Raw genomic sequence first — 15,502 nt, 5'->3', positions numbered from 1 at the left:
TGTAAGGAAGGGATCCAATTTCAGCTTTTACATGTGGCTGGCCAGTTTTCCCAGCACCATTTATTAAATAGGGAATCCTTTCCCCATTTCTTGTTTTTCTCAGGTTTGTCAAAGATCAGATAGTTGTAGATGTGTGGTATTATTTCTGAGGGCTCTGTTCTGTTCCATTAGTCTATATCTCTGTTTTGGTACAAGTACCATGCTGTGTTGGTCACTATAGCTTTGTAGTATAGTTTGAAGTCAGGTAGTATAATGCCTCCAGCTTTGTTCTTTTGGCTTAGGATTGTCTTGGCAATGTGGGGTCTTTTTTGGTTCCATATGAACTTAATCAGTTTCTTCCAATTCTGTGAAGAAAGTCATTGGTAGCTTAATAGGGATGGCATTGAATCTATAAATTACATTGGGCAGTATGACCATTTTCACGATATTGATTCTTCCTATCTATGAGCATGGAATGTTCTTCCATTTGTTTGTGTCCTCCTTTATTTCATTGAGCAGTGGTTGGTAGTTCTCCCTGAAGGGGTCTTTCACATCCCTTTAAGTTGGATTCCTAGGTATTTTATTCTCTTTGATGGTATCGTGAATGGCAGTTCACTCATGATTTGGCTCTCTGTTTGTCTGTTATTGAATGTTATTGAAAGAATGCTTGTGATTTTTGCACATTGATTTTTTATCGGGACTTTGCTGAAGTTGCTTATCAGCTTAAGGAGATTTTGGGCTGAGATGATGGGGTTACAATCACGTCATACAATCATGTCATCTGCAAACAGGGACAATTTGACTTCCTCTTTTCCTAATTGAATACCCTGTATTTCTTTCTTCTGCCCGATTGCCCTGTCCAGAACTTCCATCACTATGTTGAATAGGACTGGTGAGAGAAGGCATCCTTGTCTTGTGCCAGTTTTCAAGGGGAATGCTTCTAGTTTTTGCCCATTCAGTGTGATATTGGGTCTGTCATAAATAGCTCTTATTATTTTGAGATACATCCCATCAATACTGAATTTATTGAGCGTTTTTAGCATGAAGAGCTGTTGAATTTTCTTTCTGCATCTATTGACACAATCATGTGGTTTTTGTCCTTGGTTCTGTTTATATGCTAGATTATGTTTATTGATTTTTGTATGTTGAACCAGCCTTGCATCCCAGGGATGAAGCCCACTTGAATCATGGTGGATAAGCTTCTTGATGTGCTGCTGGATTTGGTTTGCCAGTATTTTTTTGAGGATTTTTGCATTGATGTTCATCAGGCATATTGGTCTAAAATTCTCTTTTTTTGATGTGTCTCCGCCAGGCTTTGGTATCAGGATGATGTTGGCCTCATAAAATGAGTTAGGGAGGATTCCCTCTTTTCTATTGATTGGAATAGTTTCAAAAGGAATGGTAGCAGCTCCTCCTTTTACCTCTGGTAGAATTCGATTGTGAATCCATCTGATCCTGGACTTTTTTTGGTTGGTAGGCTATTAATTATTGCCTCAATTTCAGAGCCTGTTATTGGTCTATTCAGGGATTCAACTTCTTCCTAGTTTAGTCTTGGGAGAGTTTATGTGCCCAGGAATTTATCGATTTCTTCCAGGTTTTCTAGTTTATTTGTGTAGAGGTGTTTACAGTATTATCTGATGGTAGTTTGTATTTCTGTGGGGTCGTTGATGATATTCCCTTTATCATTTTTTATTGTGTCTATTTGATTCTTCTCTTTTTTATTCTTTATTAGTCTTGCTAGTGGTCTATCAATTTTGTTGATCTTTTCGAAAATCTAGCTCCTGGATTCATTGATGTTTTGAAGAGTTTTTTGTGTCTCTATCTCCTTCAGTTCTGCTCTGATCTTAGTTATTTTTTGCCTTCTGCTAGCTTTTGAATGTGTTTGCTCTTGCTTCTCTAAGTCTTTTAATTGTGATGTTAGGGTATCAATTTTATATCTTTCCTGCTTTCTCTTGTGGACATTTAGTGCTATAAATTTCCCTCTACACACTGCTTTAAATGTGTCCCAGAGATTCTGGTATGTTATGTCTTTGTTCTCATTGTTTTCAAAGAACATCTTTATTTCTGTCTTCATTTTGTTATGTACCCAGTAGTCATTCAGGAGCGGGCTGTTCAGTTTCCGTGTAGTTGAGTGGTTTTGATTGAGTTTCTTAATCCTGAGTTCTAGTTTGATTGTACTGTGGTCTGAGAGATAGTTTGTTATAATTCATGTTCTTTTACATTTGCTGAGGAGTGCTTTACTTCCAATTATGTGGTCAATTTTGGAATAAGTGTGATATGGTGCTGAGAAGAATGTATATTCTGTTGATTTGGGGTGGAGAGTTCCATAGATGTCTATTAGGTCAGCTTGGTGCAGAACTGAGTTCAATTCCTGGATATCCTTGTTAACTTTCTGTCTCGCTGTTCTGTCTAATGTTGAAAGTGGGGTGTTAAATTCTCCCCTTATTATTGTTTGTGAGTTTAAGTCTCTTTGTAGGTCTCTAAGGACTTGCTTTATGAATCTGGGTGCTCCTGTATTGGGTGCATATATATTTAGGATAGTTAGCTTTTCTTGTTGAATTGATCCCTTTACCATTATGTAATGGCCTTCTTTGTCTCTTTTGATCTTTGTTGGTTTAATGTCTGTTCTAGCAGACACTAGGATTGCAACCCCTGCCTTTTTTTGTTTTCCATTTGCTTGATAGACCTTCCTCCATCCCTTTATTTTGAGCCTATGTGTGTCTCTGCATGTGAGATGGGTTTCCTGAATACAGCAAACTGAAGGGTCTTGACTCTTTATCCAATTTACTAATCTGTGTCTTTTAATTGGACCATTTGGTCCATTTACATTTAAGGTTAATATTGTTATGTGTGAATTTGATTCTGTCATTGTAATGTTAGCTGGTTATTTTGCTTGTTATCTGTTGCAGTTTCTTCCTAGCATTGATGGTCTTTACATTTTGGCATGTTTTTGCAGTAGCTGGTACCAGTTGTTCCTTTCCATGTTTAGTGCTTCCTTCAGGAGTTCTTCTAGGTCTGGCCTAGTGGTGACAAAATCTCTCAGCACTTGCTTGTCTGTAAAGGATTTTATTTCTCCTTCAATTATGGAACTTAGTTTGGCTGGATATGAAATTCTGGGTTGAAAATTCTTTTCTTTAAGAATGGTGAATATTGGCCCCCACTCTCTCTGGCTTGTAGAGTTTCTGTTGAGAGATCCACTGTTAGTCTGACTGGTAATGTGACCTTTCTCTCTGGCTGCCCTTAACATTTTTTCTTTCATTTCAACTTTGGTGAATCTCACAATTATGTGTCTTGGAGTTGCTCTTCTCCAGGAGTATCTTTGTGGCATTCTCTGTATTTCCTGAATTTGAATGTTGGCCTGCCTTGCTAGGTTGGGGAAGTTCTCCTGGATAATATCCTGCAGAATGTTTTCCAACTTGGTTCCATTCTCCCCATCACTTTCAGGTACACCAATCAGACATAGATTTGGTCTTTTCACATAGTCCCATATTTCTTGGAGCCTTTGTTCTTTTCTTTTTAATCTTTTTTTTCCCCTAAACTTCTCTTCTCACTTCATTTCATTCATTTGATCTTCAATCACTGATACCCTTTCTTACAGATGATTGAATCGGTTACTGAAGCTTGTGCATTTGCCACGTAGTTCTCATGCCATGGTTTTCAGCTCTATCAGGTCATTTAAGGACTTCTCTACATTGGTTATTCTAGTTAGCCATTCATCAAATCTTTTTTCAAAGTTTTTAGCTTTTTTGCAATGCGTTCAAACTTCCTCCTTTAGCTCTGAGAAGTTTGATCATCTGAAGTCGTCTTTTCTCAACTAGTCAAAATCATTCTCCATCCAGCTTTGTTCTATTGCTGGCGGGAGCTGCATTCCTTTGGAGGGGGAGAGGCGGTCTGATTTTTACAATTTTCAGCTTTTCTGCTGTTTTTTTCCCCATCTTTGTGGTTTTATCTACCTTTGGGCTTTGATGATGGTGACCTACAGATGGTGTTTTGGTGTGGATGTCCTTTCTGTTTGTTAGTTTTCTTTCTAACATTCAGGACCCTCAGCTGCAGGTTTCTTGGAGTTTGCTGGAGGTTGACTCCAGACCGTGTTTGCCTGGGTATCAGCAGCAGAGGCTGCAGAAGAGTGAATATTGCTGAACAGTAAATGTTGCTGCCTGATTATTCTTCTGGAAGCTTCGTCTCAGAGGGGCACCCGGCCGTGTGGGGTGTGAGGTCTCAGTCTGTCCCTGGGGGGAGTGTCTCCCAGTTAGGCTACTCGGGCTGGGTCAGGGACCCACTTGAGCAGACAGTCTGTCCGTTCTCAGATCTCATATGTTGTGCTGGGAGAACCACTACTCTCTTCAAAGCTGTCAGACGAGGACATTTAAATCTGCAGAGGTTTCTGCTGCCTTTTGTTTGGCTATGCCCTGTCCCCAGAGGTGGAGTCTACAGAGAAGGGCAGCCCTCCTTGAGCTGCAGTGGACTCCACCCAGTTCGAGCTTCCCTGCCGCTTTGTTTACCTACTCAAGCCTCAGCAATGGTGGGTGCCCCTCCCCCAGCCTTGCTGCTGCCTTGCAGTTAGATCTCAGACTGCTGTGCTAGCAATGAGGGAGGCTCCGTGGGCATGGGACCCTCTGAGTCAGGCGTGGGATGTAATCTCCTGGTGTGCCATTTGCTATGACCCTTGGTAAAGTGCAGTATTAGGGTGGGAGTGACCCAATTTTCCAGGTGTTGTGTGTCTCAGTTTCCCTTGGCTGGGAAAGGGAATTCCCTTCCCCCTTGAGCTTCCCAGGTGAGGCAATGGCTCGCCCTCCTTTGGCTCTCAGTCAGTGGGCTGCACTCACTGTCCTGAACCCACTGTCTGACATGCCCCAGTGAGATAAACCTGGCACCCCAGTTGGAAATGCAGAAATCACCCATCTTCTGTGTTGCTCACATTGGGAGCTTGAGGCTGGAGCTCTTCCTATTCCAATTTGTCTACTTTTTGTTATTGTTGTCTGTGTTTTTGGGGTCATAACTAAAAAATCCCTGACAAATCCAATGTAATGAAGCTTTTGCCTTATGTTTTCTTCTAAGAGTTCTATAGACTTAGTTTTCATTTTAGGTAATGAATCACTTTTGAGTTTGTTTTTGCATATGATGTTAGATAAGGGTCCAACTGCATTAGTTTGCATGTAGAATTATCATGGCACCCATCTTAAAAATTATTTGACCAATTAAGTTAATGTTTATTTTTGGGATTCTCTATTAAATTACATTGGCCTGTATTTCTGTTTTTATGCTAGTACTACTCTGTTTTGAGTACTATAGCTTTGTAGTAAGTTTGAAACCAGGAAGTACAAGTTCTCCAGCTTTGTTATTTACTTTTCTGTTTGGCTATCTGGGGTCCCTTGAAATTTTAAGGATAAGTTTTAGAATACGTTTGATTATTAAAAAAAAAATATTTCTACAAATAGCACCATTGGGATTTTAATAGAAATTGCAGTGAATCTGTAGATTGCTTGGGAGAGTATTAACATTTTAACAATATTAAGTCGTCCCATCCATGAACATGGGATACATTTCAATTTAGTTATATTTAATTTATTTCAAAAATGTTTGGTAGTTTTCGTTATACAAGTCTTTGATCTCCCTGGTTAAGTTAATTCTTGAGTATTTTATTCTTTTTGATGCTATTGTAAATTGAATTGTTTTCTTAATAGTTTTAGCTCATTCATTTTCAATCTATGAAAATGCAAATGATTTTGTATGCTGATTTTTTATTCTGATACTTTGCAAAATTTCTTAGTTCCAACATTTGTGTACATGTGTGCAAACATGAAACGTGTGTATGGAGTCATTAAAGTTTTCTGTATGCAAACTCATATCACCTCTAAACAGAGATAGCTTTACTTCTTCCTTTTCAAATTGGATCTTTCTCTATCTCTGTCTCTTTCTTTTTTTGCCTAATACCTCTGATGAGGACCTCTGATACTATGTTGAATATAAACGGTAAAAGTAGACACCTTGGTCTGAATCTTCAAAAAAATTAGAATCTAAAAAGTATAGTTTTATCTGTACCCTGATAGCTTAAAAAAATAATTACACAAGATATGCAAGTTATACAGATTTTTCAACTATCATTAACAAAGTAAACTTAGAAAAGGAAAGTCAAATCAAACTTTCTTCATATCGTCTACAAATAAGCTCACAATGACCAACAGAATGTGACCTCCTATCTCCCTCATGCCCATTTTGAGGTGGTAGAAAAAGCGTATTCTCATGATAAAATTTTCAAACTCATCCTGGCAATTTGTTTCACACAAATTGCTTGTCACCATTTTGATTTAAATAAATTCCATCCATCTGTCTGTGTTTATCAAATATTTGTTTTAAACCACATGATTCTTAAGTTTAAAAGATTAATTTTACTGTAATTACTAAATATTTAGATAAGAAAAGTGCTATTAAGACATGAGAATATTATTTTTATATAATCACTTTTTTTCTTCAGGATCCCACTGTGTATGCCTACATATAAGTATATCCCTAAAATTATATAAATGATGAAATTAACTGAATAAACTTTTGTTTGAAATCTAAATGCTTTATACTCTACTGATATTCTCATTAAAACTTTAGAAATGAACACAAAATTTACTCAAAAAATCAGAATTTTTTTTTTTTTTTTGAGACAGTCTCACTCTGTCACCCAGGCTGGAATGCAGTGGCTCAATCTGGGCTCACTGCAAGCTCCGCCTCCCAGGTTTATGCCATTCTCCTGCCTCAGTCTCCTGAGTAGCTGGGACTACAAAAAAAATCAGAATTTTAAAGGGAAATGAAACCTGAGTGATTATAAGAATGTTAGAATGAGGACCTAGAAATGCTAAGTGTCCTGTTCAAGGAGAATTAAAATATACAAATAAATTACTGAACAATGAACTAGAGAGAACAAAACTGCTAATTTTAACCAGAACTTATTTTGGTTTTAAGTAGGCAAAGATATTATCAGTAGATTGTGACTATTTTCCTTCCATCTGTTTCCTTGTCTAAGAAATTTTAAGGACAGAGTTAAAATGTTCTAGCTAATATTACTGCCATTAGTTTCTGATCTATAATGTGACATATTTCAAAGCTATGTATTATCTTTTTGTTTTTTCCTATTCTAATGGTTGACCTGAATGCTCTTTCTTAATTTCACTTCACTGTAATTATACCTCTTACTCTATGCCAAATAATTTCTCCTTCTCCTCCTTAGAATATTTTCTCTCACTTATTGCCTAGCTGAGTTACCCTCTAAACTTCCATCATAAGTCAAGTTCTTCAATTACTTCCTCTAGAAACTCTCTCACTGACTTCTTTATATACATCTGACACAGACATACTATAATAATTTAGGACAGGCTGGGTGCAGCAGCTCATGCCTGTAACCCCAGCACTTTGGGAGGCCAAGGCGGGTGGATCATCTTAGGTCAGGAGTTTGAGACCAGCCTGGCCAACGTGGTGAAACCCTGTCTCTACTAAAAATACAAAAGTTAGCCAGGCGTCGTGGCACCTGCCTATAATCCCAGCTACTCGGGAGGCTGAGGCAGGAGAATCGCTTGAACCTGGCAGGCAGAGAGGTTGCAGTGAGCCAAGATGTCTCCATTGCTCTCCAGCCTGGGCAACAAGAGTGAAACTTCATCTCAAAAAATAATAATAATAATTAGGTGCATTGCCTATATAAAAATTAACCATAGGTTTTATTTACTTTTCTATCATATTAGTACCTGCTATTATCCTCACTGTTTCCTAAAACTGTTCTGTATATTTTATTATATGTATATATATGTTTATTTATGTAATATATCAAAAATGTTATATAGCTTACTATGGACAGATTGCAATTACCAAATTTAATTATTTCCATTTATCTCACTTTTTTAAGATGAGAAAACTATTCGGGCATCAATTTTATATTTTTTATTGTAATAAAATCTCAGAAATCCTCCTAAAATAAATGTGAAGAGTACATTATTGTATACTTTCAGCCAATGTATTATATAGATTAAAGAAATCATTTCAAGGAACCAGGAGATATGCTGATATTTAAATTGAATGAGCCTTGCTTATCAATCTGTAATGGGTTTGGAATTATTTCTAGACAATAGCATTGAGTTGACACATAAACACCTGATTAAAAAAAAAAAAAGAATCACCTAACACATGGCGTAGAAATGGTGAAAATAATTATTAACAAAGGTAATATTACAGTACATAGAAAGCAGGATGCTGGTGGTTGTGGATGAGATAGTTCAAATAATACAGACAAGTGATTTTAAAGCAGTTCAGAATGTCTAACAATGTTTTTTTTTTTTAACTTTTAAAAGTGAATTTTAGGTCCAATGGAAGTAGAATTTATCTTCTTTGGAATTATAAGCCCATTTAAACTACTTAGATAACCAAAAATTACTTAGGATTCTTACTGCTACTTACAAATGCCTGTGGAATCAAGCACATCACTTTCCTAAGTGCTTGAAGATATTTATCCACAAAATCCACTCTTCCTCCCTGACCCTTAAAAAAACGATGCTAAGTGAAACAGGTTCCAACATAATAAACTGCCAGAATACATTTCATGGTGCAGTGCAAATGACAGACACAATGGAATACCTGTTAGAATAAAGTAGATTTCATTTTCCCTACAAATTAGGTGAGAATGCTGATCTCAAGTATCTGCTCTGTCAAGTCAAAGGTTGCAGCACATTAACAAATTCAGAGTATAGGTGCATGTATAAATAGCCTGTTGAAGAAAAGAGCACCACTTCTAGTAATTATAAGAAGTTGCTCCACGTGAAAAACATTAATTCATGTATGTAATAAATTGTTTAAGACTCTCTCAGTTGCCTTAATACTATCTTTAAAACCATTTCCCACAGAGCATACTCACCCCATCTGGCCTGCCATCTGAAGCTGTGATGATCAGAATGTAGCGATCAGTGCTTTCCCTGTCCAGTGCTTTCCCTAAGGTTAGAATCCCCGTGCTAGTGACAAAACAAACAAACAAATAAGACAAAAAGAGATATTATGTCACAAGGAGAGTCTTCTTAGTATAGTGAATTACTCTTGATAGCTTTTTTCCCCCTCTCAGTAATCATAGCTTGAGTATTTTATATATATAATACTAAGATTCATCCTGAAAATTCAAAATGGCTTTTAAGGCTGTCAAATTTCTTAGCAGTAGCCATGAAACTGACACTAAACTGATTTCCTACCTTCCGGGAAACAAAACACAACAAAACTGTGCTTAATTCATTCCAGGAAGAACAGTATCTATCTTGTTTTTGATTATTTCAAGAGAAAAGACTTCATTATTCCTTATCAGTCTCAGAATTCTTTGAGACAAGGAATGATTTCTTATAACCAATCTATATCACCTCCCAATTTACATCATATATATGTCTATTATGAAAATGCAAAAACGCATCTAAATTTTATCTCTGAAAAACTTTATGGAAAAAAGTTTTTCTTTTTTCTTAATTTTAAAATAACAGAGGCCCTTTGTACAAAATTAGAAAATAGAATTTTTTAAATTACAGAAATTATATTTTATGTAATGTTTCTTTTTATACTTTATTATAACCACATTTAAATATATTATTGTTTCAGAAGAAGAATCATTCTGCATATTTTACAATTTTAAAGAAAAGTATATTAGAATTCATGTTCTCATTTTACAATTTGTTTGAAACCCCTTTCGTGGCTACACTAACAATTTTAGTACTTTGTTACTCTTTGGAAATTTAGCTGTTTCTTAATTTAACTGATGTATAATGAGAGATTAACAGCACTTGGGGAAATTATTGCACTTAGAATATTTTTAATGCTTATTCCTTACCTTTTCACTGTTCAGAATAAATGTTTCCAAATATTTAAGACTTTATTCACCCATGTAATTTATAACAGTTTGGCTATTTGTATGGCTTTCTAATGTAGGTTCTATATTTATTTCTTAGATTTTACAATCTGATATTGTACACATTTTAATTGAGCCTAACAAGCATCCACTGTGTAGGAGAGTTTATCTGAATATAATGAGACATTAAAATATTTATCAAGTCCAGCCAGGCGCAGTTGCTCACGCCTCTAATCCCAGCACTTTGGAAGGCCAAGGTGGGTGGATCATGAGGTCAGGAGACTGAGACCAAACTGGCTAACACAGTGAAAACCCATCTCTACTAAAAATACAAAAAATTAGCCGGGCGTGGTGGCGGGCGCCTGTAGTCCCAGCTACTCGGGAGGCTGAGGCAGGAGAATGGCGTGAACCCGGGAGGCAGAGCTTGCAGTGAGCCAAGATCGTGCCACTGCACTCCAGCTTGGGCGACTGAGCGAGACTCCATCTCAAAAAAAAAAAAAAAAAAGTTATCAACTCCAAAATATAAATTGTTTCTGATGAATAAGTGTTTTTAAGGTAAGTGCTTTTATTGTAAAGGAAATTTAAACAATTCATATCACATATGGTAGTTGAGTGCAGTCAAAGCCAATGAATCAAAATAAGAATCACAGTTACTCCATTTTGTTTATTATGTTGTAATGGTTGACATGGATTTTTTGAAAAGTTCTGAACATATGGCATGCCCATGAAAAACAGTTTTTGTTTTTTCTTTTTTTGCTTCCTGTACATTTTATAAATGCTTTGTCAAAATAATTGAAAACCAGTTCCCAGAGCATGTTCACAACAATTAAGTTTGGACCAGCTTCCTACACTATAGAGGGTCCAGATAATCCCATTTTTAAATGACATTAGATGAGAAAAGTAAGACACATATTTCTTCTGAGGCTTATTCACAAGTATCTTAAGAAACAGGAAATCTGAAAACCTAGCCATAGTATAATAAGAGAAAGAAGGAAAATTGAGTTACCATTTTCATTTTGTTTCTTTTCTCAGTTAATTCTCTATATTCCTCATTGTACATTAAATTAGAAAATTACTAAAAAGTATATTGCATATTTACGATGAATTACAAAACTGTCTGTGATAACTGAGTTGATTTACTACCTTCCAGGAAACAAAACATAACAAAACTTTGCTTAATTCATTCCAGGACGAACGATATATATCTTGTTTTTGATTATTTCAAGAGAAAAGATCCATTATTCCTTAGCATATTCAGAATTCTTTGAGACAACGAATGGTTTCTTATAAATAATCTATGTTGCCGCCCAATTGTACATAGTATTTGGAATATATATACACACACACACACACACTCTCTATATATATTCTATATATACTATTTAGAATATATAATACTATATGTATTATTCCAAAAATACTATATGCTGTATACAATATAGTATACAGTATATCCATACTTAGGGATATTTTGAACACAAACAGCTAATTGTGTATTATCTGGTGATTATTATGGAGGTAGTTTTTATGTAATATGTAGGCCTTATGATTCAATGTTGTAGGCAGTTATGTGGTATATTTGGGCAATGTAGAAGGGGAGAAAAACAGGCAGTGCATTTTGGGACTCATAGCTGAAATACTAGTTTGTGGGTATACATGTGCATCCTTTTATTAAATCCAAGAAATAGCTCACAAAACGTCTTATTACCAGCTAGATGGAGGCTATCAGGCCAGGATACATTGGGGTACATTTAGTAATGCAATATACCTTATAAGTTTACGTATTAAAAATATATAAGCTTCTTCAAAGCATCAATACCACTGCTACTTATATAGGATTGAAAATACATTTCCCAGGAGTGATGTCAGCAGAAATGGAGAAGACAGCTCCAAGAGATCAAAAAATCACATCAAAAAAATCGCAATTAAGCGGGGACCTTAAAAAGCAAATTTGACAAAACTCTGGAAAACAGTCACAGGTTTATAGCAACTGGATGAAGGCAGAATTTCTTTTAAAAAAAGGTAGACCAAATATGGTAGAAAAACTTTGGGGCATTTTGACTTGTCTTTATCCTACCATCTCACTGGCTCAGAGCGGCCTTGAAAACATCAGTGAACATTCCCAGTGTGACACCATGGTCTTTGTTTCTGGAGGGAGCAGAGCTATCCTTATTCACAAAGAATGTGGGGGTCTATTCTAATCTGTCTGGAGACTGCATGAAGGAGTGACACATGGTACTTATCCTTGTTTCATCAAACTTGGAAATCACTCAAGGCAGAAAAGCAGTGGGCATTCCAAAGAAACATTGTAGGCAGGGGATAGCCCACAACCACCTGAGGCATACAAGAGAGTGCCAAAAACTTGCCAGGAAAGTCTGGGTAAATAGCTGCATGGAAAAGTCAGGCACTCAAAAGTGTACTGAGGAATACAAAACAATAAATATAGTTGAGAATTCATAAATATATCCATACATCTACAGTCAATTGATTTTCAACAAGAATGCCAAGATCATTCAATAAGAAAGAATAGTCTTGTCAACAAGTGGCACTGGAACAAATGGAAATCTATATGTAAAAGAATTAAGTGAGACTATTCACTTCATACACAACTATTAACTCAAAATGGATCAATGATTTTTCTAAATACAAGAATTGAAACCTGTAAACAACGCTTAGATAAAAACTAGAGGTAAATATTTATAATCTTGGGTTTGGCCATGGGTTCTTAGATATGACACCAGATGCACAGGAAGCAGAGGAAAAAATAGAGATACTGAACTTTGTCAAACACACACACACACACACACACACACACACACACACACAAAACAAAACAAAAAAAAACTTTTGTGCATCAAGGAACATTATCGAGAAAGTTTAAAAAAAAAACAAACACACATATAACTGGCGAAAATACTTACAAATCACATCTTTTTTCTTATTTCCAGAACATATAAAGTCTTATTTCCAGAATATATAAAGGATTACACAACTTAACATCAAAAATAAATCCCATTTTAAAAAAAGGCAAAAGACTCAAATACACGTTTTTTCCAAAGAAGATATAGAAGATACACAAACAATCAAAAAGCATATGAAAACATGTCATTTTATGCAAATGAAAACCCACAACAAAGTACCACTTCACACTTACTATGATAATTGTATTTTTTAAAAAGAAACTAACCCCCACTACTAACAACAACAAAAAAAGAAAGTAAGTGTTGGCAAAAATGTGAATAAATCGGAATCCTCATATATTTCTGATGGGAATATAAAATGCTTCAATCACTGTGGAAAACACTTGACAGTTCCTCAAATGGTTAAAAACACATAATTACACTATTCCCCAGCATATCTCTTGGGTATATACTTTAAAAAGCTGAACACAGGTACTTAAATACATGTATGTATATGTTCACAGCAGCAGTATTTGTAATACCGAAAGGTAGAAAAACAGCTTAAATGTCTGTCAATTTATGAATAGGTAAACAAATTGTTGTATATGCATGCAATGGAATATTATGTAGTCATGAAAAGTAGTGACCTACTTACACATGTTGCAACACAGATGAATCTTGGAAACATTATGCTACAAAAAAGAAGCTAGACGCAAATAATCACACATTGTATGATTCCATTTGTGTAGAATATTCAAAGTAGGTACTTTGAAGCCAGCACACAGATTGGTGGTTGCCAGGGGCTAAGGGAAATAAGGAATAGGGAGTAACTGCTAAATGGATTCAGATTTCTATTTGGAGTGATGAAACTGTTTTAGAACTAGACAGAGTTAATAGTTGCATGAGTTCTGAATCTCCTAAATACCACTGAATTGTTCACTTCAAAATGGTTAATTTTACGCTATGTGAATTTTGCCTCAATTATATAAATTATATTGCAGAGAATTTTGCATTACCAAGCTTTTGAGCTACGTTCCTGAAACATATTTTGCTTGGCATACTCAAATTCTTTTAGAAAATAGGGTTTGCTTAACCATAAAAATGGTGTTCAAAAATAATTTGAAAATTTGGCCAGACGCGGGGGCTCACGTTTGTAATTCCAGCACTTTGGGTAGCTGAGGTGAGCAGATCACAAGGTCAGGAGATGGAGAGCATCCTGACTAACACAGTGAAACTCCATCTCTTTTTGTTTTTTTATGTGCACTTTTTAAATTTTTTTGAGACGAAGTCTCACTCTGTTGCCCAGGCTATAATGCAATGGCATGATCTAGGCTCACTGCAACCTCCACCTCCCGGGTTCAAGTGATTCTCTTGCCTCAGCCTCCTGAGCAGCTGGGATTACAGGTTCCTTGGGAAGCTTATTTGAAAGCTCTGTGCCATCAGTTTTCCCTTCTGTCAAATGGGAAAGTGAAATCCATTTCTACTAAAAATACAAAAAATTAGCCGGGCGTGGTGGTGGACTCCTGTAGTCCCAGCTACTCGGGAGGCTGAGGGAGGAGAATCGCTTGAACCTGGGAGGCAGAGGTTGCAGCAAGCTGAGACCGCACCACTGCCCTCCAACCTGGGCAACAGAACGAGACTCCATCTCAAAAAAAATAAAATAAATAAATAAATAAATAAATAAATAAATAATCACCTGTACTCCCAGCTACCTGGGAGATTGAGGTGGGAGGATCACGTAAGCCTAGACGTTTGAGACTAGCCTGGGCCACAGAGTAATACTCAGTCTTAAAAAAATTAAACAATGTAAATAGAAAGTAGTAGTGGATATCTACTTCCAAACAAAACAAGCTACTGAATTTAAAACCTGCTTCTATAACTAACTGTTTTTCAAAATTCATTGTTTATTAGGAAATACTGATGCAGCATCATTATAAACTAAGATTATCTCACATATTTAATGATATATATGTTTTGCTTAATTAAAACTTTGTTAAAAATTCTACTGCTTGTGACTGAACATTTACACTTGCAAGTATCTGAGCCTTTGACAGATTCACGTTGTTGGGCACTGAGTTTTAGGCTTTATAATGATATTTAGAGAGATTAGAGTATACTTTAAAATGTATGGTTGTTTCAAGTTTGACATGGTGTTTCACATTAAATAGCAAATAGCAATTAACAAAAACATACTATAGAGGGAGCTGGGTATTGATAGCAGTTTGGGGAAAAACGATGGTGGCATGAACTAAGGTAGTAGAGTGAAGTGTGAGGAGTAGTTTGATTTGGGTTTATATTTTTAAAGTAGAGCTGAGCTGTCAGGGAATAAAATAAATATCATCTTTCTAATACATGAATCTTCAGTATAATCATAAAATTGAAACTGTTATGAAAAACATAATTGAGCATTACTTTTAAAGTCAAAACAAATTAATCACCAAAGAAAAACATTAAAATGCTAGTGAAGAAAAAAAATTTTTTTTATAAAGTTATTCTTCTTTAAAATTTTTTTATTATCATACTTTAAGTTCTAGGGTACATATGCACAACGTGCAGGTTTGTTACATATGTATACTTGTGCCATGTTGGTGTGCTGCGCCCATCAACTCATCAGCTCCCATCAACTCGTCATTTACATCAGGTATAACTCCCAATGCAATCCCTCTTCCCTCCCCCTCCCCATAATAGGCCCCGGTGTGTGATGTTCCCCTTCCCGAGTCCAAGTGATCTCATTGTTCAGTTCCCACCTATGAGTGAGAACATGCGG

The 15,502-nt window shown here is 36.0% G+C and overlaps 1 protein-coding gene across 1 annotated transcript in view; it reads right to left on the bottom strand.

Annotated features, from left to right (window-relative positions):
* The window catches only part of PCDH15 (protocadherin-related 15), a gene marked incomplete at its 5' end in the record, with an annotated part of 518,346 nt that overhangs the window by 262,420 nt on the left and 240,424 nt on the right, over positions 1-15,502 (bottom strand). Inside the window, one exon of the mRNA XM_011971273.1 lies at positions 8,870-8,963. Within this exon, the coding sequence (XP_011826663.1) occupies positions 8,870-8,963 (94 nt within the window). The remainder of the gene's footprint in view (positions 1-8,869; positions 8,964-15,502) is intronic.

Source organism: Mandrillus leucophaeus, unplaced genomic scaffold (assembly GCF_000951045.1).
Source record: "Mandrillus leucophaeus isolate KB7577 unplaced genomic scaffold, Mleu.le_1.0 Scaffold999, whole genome shotgun sequence".
Classification (NCBI taxonomy): Eukaryota; Metazoa; Chordata; class Mammalia; order Primates; family Cercopithecidae; genus Mandrillus; species Mandrillus leucophaeus.
This window is presented reverse-complemented; position numbering and strand designations above follow the sequence as displayed.